Genomic DNA, 8,084 nt, shown 5'->3' on the forward strand with positions numbered 1-8,084 from the left:
CCCGAGATAATGGCATCTTGCTGACTCTTTACTTTTTATTTTCTGTGTCCAGCATCCAAAACAATACATCAAATTACAACAAATACATACTATAAATACAAGCACTGGATCACTTAAAACTAATGACCTTTCAATTGCTTCCTGATAAGTACTGTGTGTGTGTGAGAGAGTGTGTGTGTGTGTGCTGACCTGTGTGAGAGGCGGGATTGAGTGGCGAGGGGGCTGCGACCTCCTGAGCCGCCCTGGCTCTTCCTGAGGCCGAGGCCATGCCCCGGGCTCCGGGGTTCCTGCTGTGCCTCAGCCTCTCCTCCCGCTCCCGACGCTCCCTCTCTGCGTCCTCCACGGCCCTGTTGGCACCCTGACACACACACACACATATTTAATGAGCATATTTTCTCCTGGTGGAAGCAGTGAGTAGTTCATCACAGCGTGCCTGAAATGGGTGAAATAGGTGGGAAACTAACCATTATTTAAATCACATAGTCATTTCAAACATCAGATATATATTCTTTAATAAACTCTCTGGCAAAACTAGTTTGAAGGGAAAGTTAAAGTCTGTTAACCTTGTACAAAAACTGCCTCTGTGTAGTTTTGGCTCTTTATATGTACAGATATTGTGACACTTAATAAAAATTGAACAGAGGCAGTAGTGTGTATGATTACATTTAGTTTTACTGTAAATACACATTTCAGTGAGTAGTACTGCGTCTGCTGACCAAATCTGAATGCACCCAAATCCATTGTAATCAACCGTGGAAGCAAAAATCATGCAGACTTTGGAGACGACAGAGAATGAAGTGAATCCCAACAACTTACAAATTTGAGCATGTTCCAGTCAAAGACGTAGTCGTAGGAGAAGCCCTGTCTGTGGAAGAGGTTCCTGAAGAGCTGGCGGAGGTACGAATAGTCGGGTTTGTCGTCAAACCGCAGAGAGCGGCAGAAGTTCAGGTAGGTGGCGAACTCCGCTGTGGAGGACCAAGAGGATGGGAAAAGTTCACAAACGGTCGGCACTGCAGCTTTGTGGGAAATACTTAAACACACCAACCTCCACTCTGATATTCAAAGTTAGTATGTGATCACATCCTACACAGAACCAATGAAAGAAGGGAGCAGTTAAACGTACATGGGTAGCCTTTGCAGAGGACCTCAATGGGAGTGGACATTTTCTTCTCACTGATGCGTTCGTACTTCTGCCTCTTGGTGGCGGCTTTCAGACCCTGCCAGGGCAGAGAACCCAGGTTGAAGTACATGAGGACGTAACCCAGCGACTCCAAGTCATCCCGTCTGGACTGCTCTGTAGACACAAAGGGGGACAAAGTCAGATCGGCGGCCACGAGGCGGTCTATCCATTCATGACATAAGGTGGGATTTTGTGGACACTACAACGACCGGCCTTACCGATGCCCAGATGTGTGTTTATGGAGGCGTAGCGGGCGGTTCCCGTCAGGTTCTTGTTCTCGCGGTAGGGGATGTGCTGGTGTGTGCGGGCGTCGCGGTATTTCTTGGCCAGGCCGAAGTCGATGATGTAGACCAGGTTGCCCTTCTTGCCCAGCCCCATCAGGAAGTTGTCTGGCTTCACGTCCCTGTGGATGAAGTTCTTGGAGTGGATGTACTCGATGCGGCTGATCTAGAGGGGAGGAAGCGGGAGCAGATCTGATGTGAGCGTTAACATGCAAACATGGCGGAAAGGAGAGAAAAGGGAGTCAGATACAAGTACCAGAGAGTACTGCCAAATGTAGCTTTAAATGAAGTCAGCGTGAAGTTCCATATTGAGGATAGCAGAACTTGGATAAAACATTTGGATTCAAATCAAACATTTGGATTTTGGATCATGTTTTCGTGTAGAGGTTTATAGTAGATGCAGTGTTCAAATTTGTCACGAGAGCTAAAAGAATAAGACACTCTCGTGTCTCCAGCACACTGTTTTCACAATAACTATAGTACACCTCAAGTTAAAAACAACAAAATTAGCAGCTAGCATCTAGCAACTACACAGTCCCTGTGACTTCCAGTTTGCACCCCCTGCCTTCCCCTTCCTCTTTGTTTCTCTTCCTCTCCGGCGCTCACCATCTGGTCGGCCAGCAGCAGGACTGTCTTGAGGCTGAACTTCCGAGAGCAGAAGTTGAACAGATCCTCCAGACTGGGCCCCAGCAGCTCCATCACCATCACATTGTAGTCGCCCTCAGCCCCGCACCACTTTATCGTCGGAATGCCCACTGGAGGAGAGGAGGGAGCAGAAAACAGAGGAAAAGGTCACATTTAGCCCTTCATGTTTTTTTTTTTTTTTATAAACTTTTTTTTTTTTTTATTATAGTGGCAGCTGAAGACACGCAGCAAAGGGCCGCAGGTCGGATTCGAACCCTGGGCCACTGCCCTTCATGTTATTTTTATTAAATTCATTTATTATTGTTTATACTGCATATTTTGTATAAACAGAAGCTGAATGCAACTTTGAGCCAAGTCTAAGTGTGATTCTAAGTGACTGCAGATCAGTGACGTTGAATGAGGACTAAAATGATATCTACCCACAATGCCTTCTCTCAAGTACTAAATGGGTAAGCAGGACAAACATTGTTTCAGTCATTGTTTCATTGTCATATCTCAAGCAAAAATTCCAAACATTTGCTCAACGCAGCTTCCACAGTGTGGGGAATGTAGATATATATATGATATTATTGTAAAGTGAACATCTTTGGGTTATGACTGTTAGTCACCTTGAACTTTCTGGGCTGGGCTTTTTTTTTTTAAATTGTCATGAAATTCAAAATCTCATTAACTAAACGACTGATCCATTAATCAAGAAAGTAACTGACAAATTACTTGATAATAAAAGATAATCCTTAGTTTCAATCCTACTCCCTCTTTGTCATGATTAAGATTACTCATCATTAATTGGGGTAGTAATCAACAACAAATATTTGAAGCTTCGACCAGGCATTACCTTCTCATCTGACCAAGAGGCCGAGGCCATCCGCTATCGATTACCCATCTTCCCTTACTCTACGTCTACAGCTCTCAGAGTGAGTAACTGTACTGATAATACTATTCATAATAATCCTACATGAGTTCAAGAAGGATAAAGTTACCGTATCATGTGACAATTACTATGGGAGTTCCCCAAAAATGTTTCTAATTCAAATACACTTAATTGTTTCTGTGTTTCCAAAACAGAGAACTCAGAAAATCAACATCACAATCAAAGCTCTCTTTAAAAAGTTCACTGGCGAGTTTGTCATTTTTATTCAAATTAAATTATTCAATTAAAATCAGCTAATATAATACATAGGGCACTTTTTATGATTGATATGAATTTATAGTGAGCATTATTCCTTATGCTTACATACAAAGCCTGATTCAATGCTAGGGGGAGGGCATTGTGGGTAGAGATATCCTCATTTTCCAACTCGAACACATTTATTAAAAGCTGCCTGGTGCAGCGCAGTGCAATGCTACTGTAGAGAATAGAAATGGCTCAAATTTGAAAGCCTTCATCAAGCACACAGTGTCCATGCCCCCGACACACAGTGGGAGTGTTAAGGCAGAGGCCAGCTGGTTTTGTAGTAGCTGGTAATAGGCTGACGTTGCCAAGGCGAGGGGGCCATCTGGCATTTCCTTGTACAGGCAGACAGCAACAAAATGCTGCTGCTCAGCACCTAGCGCCGCACACACACACATACAGTCTGCATCAGCTATTTATATACATACAAACGCAAATACATCCCACGGTCTGGGTCAGCCACCGTGCCCCAATAAATCCTACCATGCTGGAACAAAAATACAAATGCTTGTGTGTGCACAGTTGTGCTTACAGAGACAAACTGTCTCCTGTACGTGCTCAGTCCCCGTCGACCGTTGGCTACAAAGTCAGAACAAAGCTGGACAGAGTTCATCAGCCAGTTGGGGGAAAAAAAAAAGTGTTTAAATAGGTTGTACAGACTACTGAGCTGTCAGAACATTTAAAATATACACTGCCTGATTTTTGTTTTAGTTCCCAACTGCAACGCTGAGCTCCTGTTCTCACACAGGGTGACAGGTTCTTTCTCGCTCGAAGCTTGCGGGCACGTTTAGAGTCGAGCACAAAAGTTACACTCAGCTCCGATTGGGAAATCATTTTCTCACGTCACGTCTCACTGCGAATCAGGCAGCCGATGACTGTGGCTGTCCCTGTATTTTGTGTTACGTTTCAAGTGAGTTTACTGATTGTGAAATGGTAAAGAGCTGTGCTTCTGGGATTAGTTGCCTCCAGGTTGTCGCTTGTGTGTGCGGAGGACCCTGGCACAAAATAGAACCTCTGTCAGCCTCTCCTTGTCGCACTGCTGGTCAGAATCATATGTCCTCACTCAGTGTGGGCGGCGCCAGCATGTTTCAGAGGTTCAGTTGACAATGAATAACATTCCGTCATGTCTTCAGAGGTCAAGCCAGACAGGTTTTCCTAGCTCACCATTCTCAGTCACAAACATCCAGTGATCCGGGAAGAAAGATCAGATACTTCTTTAAGGTATGCTGAATACACCTACCTCCAGTTTGTTCTTCATTTAACTCAATATATACTGAGGCGCCACACATTGATCCTTCTATATAATGATTTACGATAATAAACAGATGCTGGCCTATACTTTAAGTGCTTGTGAATACTTGTGTGGGGTACTTAGTTCATAGAAGCAGCAACAACACTTTAGAGTGGCAGAATGTGTGTGTACGTGGTGTGTTAAAAAGCATACAGTACCTCCACCCTGCATCATCTTGTAGATTTTGCTCTCTATGTGGAGCTGTGGGTGTTTGGTCTTCACACATTCCAACTTGATGGCTACCTCCTCTCCAACCGAGATATCAGTACCTAGACGGACAGACAGAGAGACAAGAGGTCAGCTGTATGGAAACACACATCATTTTGCTTTAAGGACGTAGCATAGCAGTGTTTACCAGAGTACAGCCAATATGGCATTGATTTATTAACAGAGCTCAATCTGCAACATGAGTGCAGACAGGTCAAAGTCCAATGTATATCACAGATTTATATAAAGTCTATGAAGCAAATAAGATATTAAGATAATAAAGCCTGACTTGTCAACAAGTTGTATAAAGAGCGCATTAGCGATGGTGATTAAAGTGGAGAAGCTGCTTGGGTACACAGGGACATACCGGTGGTTAACACAGCAAAGCCGGCCAAAATGGAAACCAACAGTGTGCACTGTGTGTGCCCTGCTCTTCTTTCACCAATCTACTTGTGCATGTGCAGTCCAAATGTCCTCACAGCCATCATTACATTATTCATCTAATTCCTTCAACAGACCAGGAGGTTTTAGGGAACCGTGTATGTGAGCCGACAAACCAGTGCTTCAGCTGCTTTCTTCCTAAATATGGTTATGGTGTCCAGTTCCTTCCACATAAACACAGCAACTGGACACCAGCTTACGTAATCCCCTTTCTCAACACACACACAGTCTCATACGGGCGGCGGTTGAATCGTGCAGGCTAACAGCGGCACCAATGGAGCATCATTGATTTCTCTGTATGATGTCATCTGGGCGGGCTGAGCAGCACTCAGCAGGGCGAGGCACACGATCAGGACTATGACTCAGTTTAAAGCGGATATGTGGTATATTTTATACTGGTTGAATAATGCTGAAGAGAAGCCTGTGAATGCGTGGCCGTACGGCGCTGTACGCAGGTTGCTGCTGCCAGGTTTTGCGATGATGCGGGAAAACAAAAAGCTCGAGCCGGAACGAAGCAGTTCTGCTTTACATCGTCTGCAACTAAATCAAATGGCATTGATCTGCCTCTGGCTGGCCACCCAAATCCATATCCAAATCATTCTGGGTGCTGACTTTAAAATGGTCAGTTCACCCAAGTGCCAAACAACAAAATTCCATTCACCTTCATAGTGTCGGGGAGAACATTCGGTTGGACTAAACCTTGAATAAACCGCTGTTAAAGTTGTTAAATGGGGGTCATGATTTCACCGTTATTGGAATATGTTTTCCTTTAATTAACCACTTTGTCGAAACAGTTGCTCATTCACTTTAGGTCCATCTACTAATGGATGAATGTTTCAGCTCGAGTTGCCTGACACATCGTGAACACCTCCTTTACCTTCCAGACCATGTTGCCATTTATTTAACGTTAAAATACCATACATTGAATTAAGGCAGTGTAAGAGTGTATGATGCCAATAATATTAGTGTACTAGTTTAATAGTCAATAACAATAGTGCGTGTGTCCATTGACAAAAACATACCCACGGAAAACGGACCTTTTTGTCATCTAGTAAACACTGCAGCCCATCATCAGTTATAGATTTGCTTTTGTATTCAGTTTCACCACACTGTAATTGAATACAAACAGTTAGAAGATTAAGCACTTTGTAGGCCGATTAATTGAAATTATTAATAATGCAAAAACTTCTGCTCGTTGCAACCTTAAAAGAGATGTATTATTATATTTAAAGTACGCCGTTTGATCTCAGATTTAACAATCTGTTCATGTGCAGATGGGCGTCAGGTAAACAAGGGCTTCACTCCATTTTAGTTTCAGCACAGCACTTTGAAACAAACACAAAGCCACTTAACTCAGTGACTTCTTGCTCTAGCCAATCAATAAACAAATCAATCAAACAAACAACAGTGAAAATGTCTGCAAAGGCTCTTTACAATCTGAACACCACATCTCAGTGCGCCGTCTGCTTTATTGCATCATAGGAATGTGATTTGCCTGGACAGATTCTCCTGGGGAATGCAGCCCCCAGCCCCAGCCCCACGCCCGCTTGTCTTCTCAGAGAGGGGAGCTTGTGAGTGTGTGCGATTCCTGTGCACATATGTGGTGTGTGTGTGTTTTTATTCTGAGCGATACTGCTGCCAAAACATGTTCAGACACATCTCTCCACTCCAGTTCACCAACAGCAGCAGCAACAAACTACTAAGACTTTGCATTGAGCGGCTGCACGCATCAAAGAGGTCCGCGTACATGCATCGAGGAGCGGGGACTGTTAATGTATTAGTCTCTGCAAAACGCACACAGAAGCGGTACTCCTCCCAACTGTAACTGTCAGCATAGTTCAAAAATGCAAATCACCCATGAGTGTGTGTTGGGGGGTTCTAGTGCGCTGTTAAATGCCACAGGAAAGAAGAAACAGCAAGGTGCAGCCTCGACTGATCCAAAAGAAAAACTATTTTCACATGACGTGCTCTCACATGTTGGAAATACTGTTTGGGTTTAGGCAAGGGGTTGCACCTGCAGAGCGTGCAGGAGGAAGAGGAGGAGGAGAACTTATCCATAATAATAAGTCTCAAAATGTGGAATACTACAAACTATAACTATGACAGAAACGTCTGCTGTGACCTCAGTCTGCTGGCCTGCAGGAGAGACACTTTGTGATGTGCTGGGATTTTATAACGAAACTGAGCAGGACACACAAATCTGAAACCATTCGCTTCTGTTCGATGGGCTTTGCCATCACTGTGTGAATGTGTGTGAATGGGTGAATGAGGCATGTAGTTTAAAACTGCTTTGAGTGGTCAGAAGACTTGAAAGGCAATATAAAAGTACAATCCATTTACCATGGCATATTTCTACTGTTTACCTCACAATGAAAGGTCAAATAGTTGACGTCATGACACTGTCTAAAAGTAAATCACATAAATCACTGTGTAGTGTTTGACGCCTGATAAGCAAGATCTATTACTTAAACTGGACTAGAAAGGCGCTATACAAGTACAGGTCCATTTACCATCGTCTCACCTGAAGCAAAAGGCCCCCACCAAAGCTCAGTGAAAAACATGTGTCAAGTCAAGTGCAACACGAATGTGAGCAGGACACTTATCCAGTAGCTCCGTACGTGTTTTTTTTTAACACTTTATGTGTGTTTTTTAAACTTTTAACTCTTTATATAACACTAGCTGTGTAAAACTTTATATATCCTATGGATACAATTACTTTTTACAGACAACATAGCACTGGACATCTTATTTATTCAAGGAAGAAGCTGCTTTCACTCCAAGAGCTGAGGAGGAGGCACCGAGGCTGCAGAGCCGGAGCGAAGGTGAAGGCTAGGCTAGCGGCTAAGCGGTGGAAGTACAAGCCCTCGG

The 8,084-nt window shown here is 43.8% G+C and overlaps 1 protein-coding gene across 1 annotated transcript in view; it reads right to left on the reverse strand.

Moving 5' to 3' along the window:
• Window positions 1-8,084, reverse strand: part of csnk1da (casein kinase 1, delta a) — a 15,552-nt gene that overhangs the window by 2,719 nt on the left and 4,749 nt on the right. Inside the window, exons 2-7 of the mRNA XM_035655356.1 lie at window positions 4,727-4,837; window positions 2,068-2,216; window positions 1,399-1,627; window positions 1,124-1,294; window positions 817-965; window positions 190-358 (exon numbers count right to left, since the gene is read on the reverse strand). Coding sequence (XP_035511249.1) covers window positions 190-358; window positions 817-965; window positions 1,124-1,294; window positions 1,399-1,627; window positions 2,068-2,216; window positions 4,727-4,837 — 978 coding nt within the window. The remainder of the gene's footprint in view (window positions 1-189; window positions 359-816; window positions 966-1,123; window positions 1,295-1,398; window positions 1,628-2,067; window positions 2,217-4,726; window positions 4,838-8,084) is intronic.

Source organism: Morone saxatilis, unplaced genomic scaffold, assembly GCF_004916995.1.
Source record: "Morone saxatilis isolate NCDOM2014 unplaced genomic scaffold, NCSU_SB_2.0 Contig14, whole genome shotgun sequence".
Lineage (NCBI taxonomy): Eukaryota > Metazoa > Chordata > Actinopteri > Moronidae > Morone > Morone saxatilis.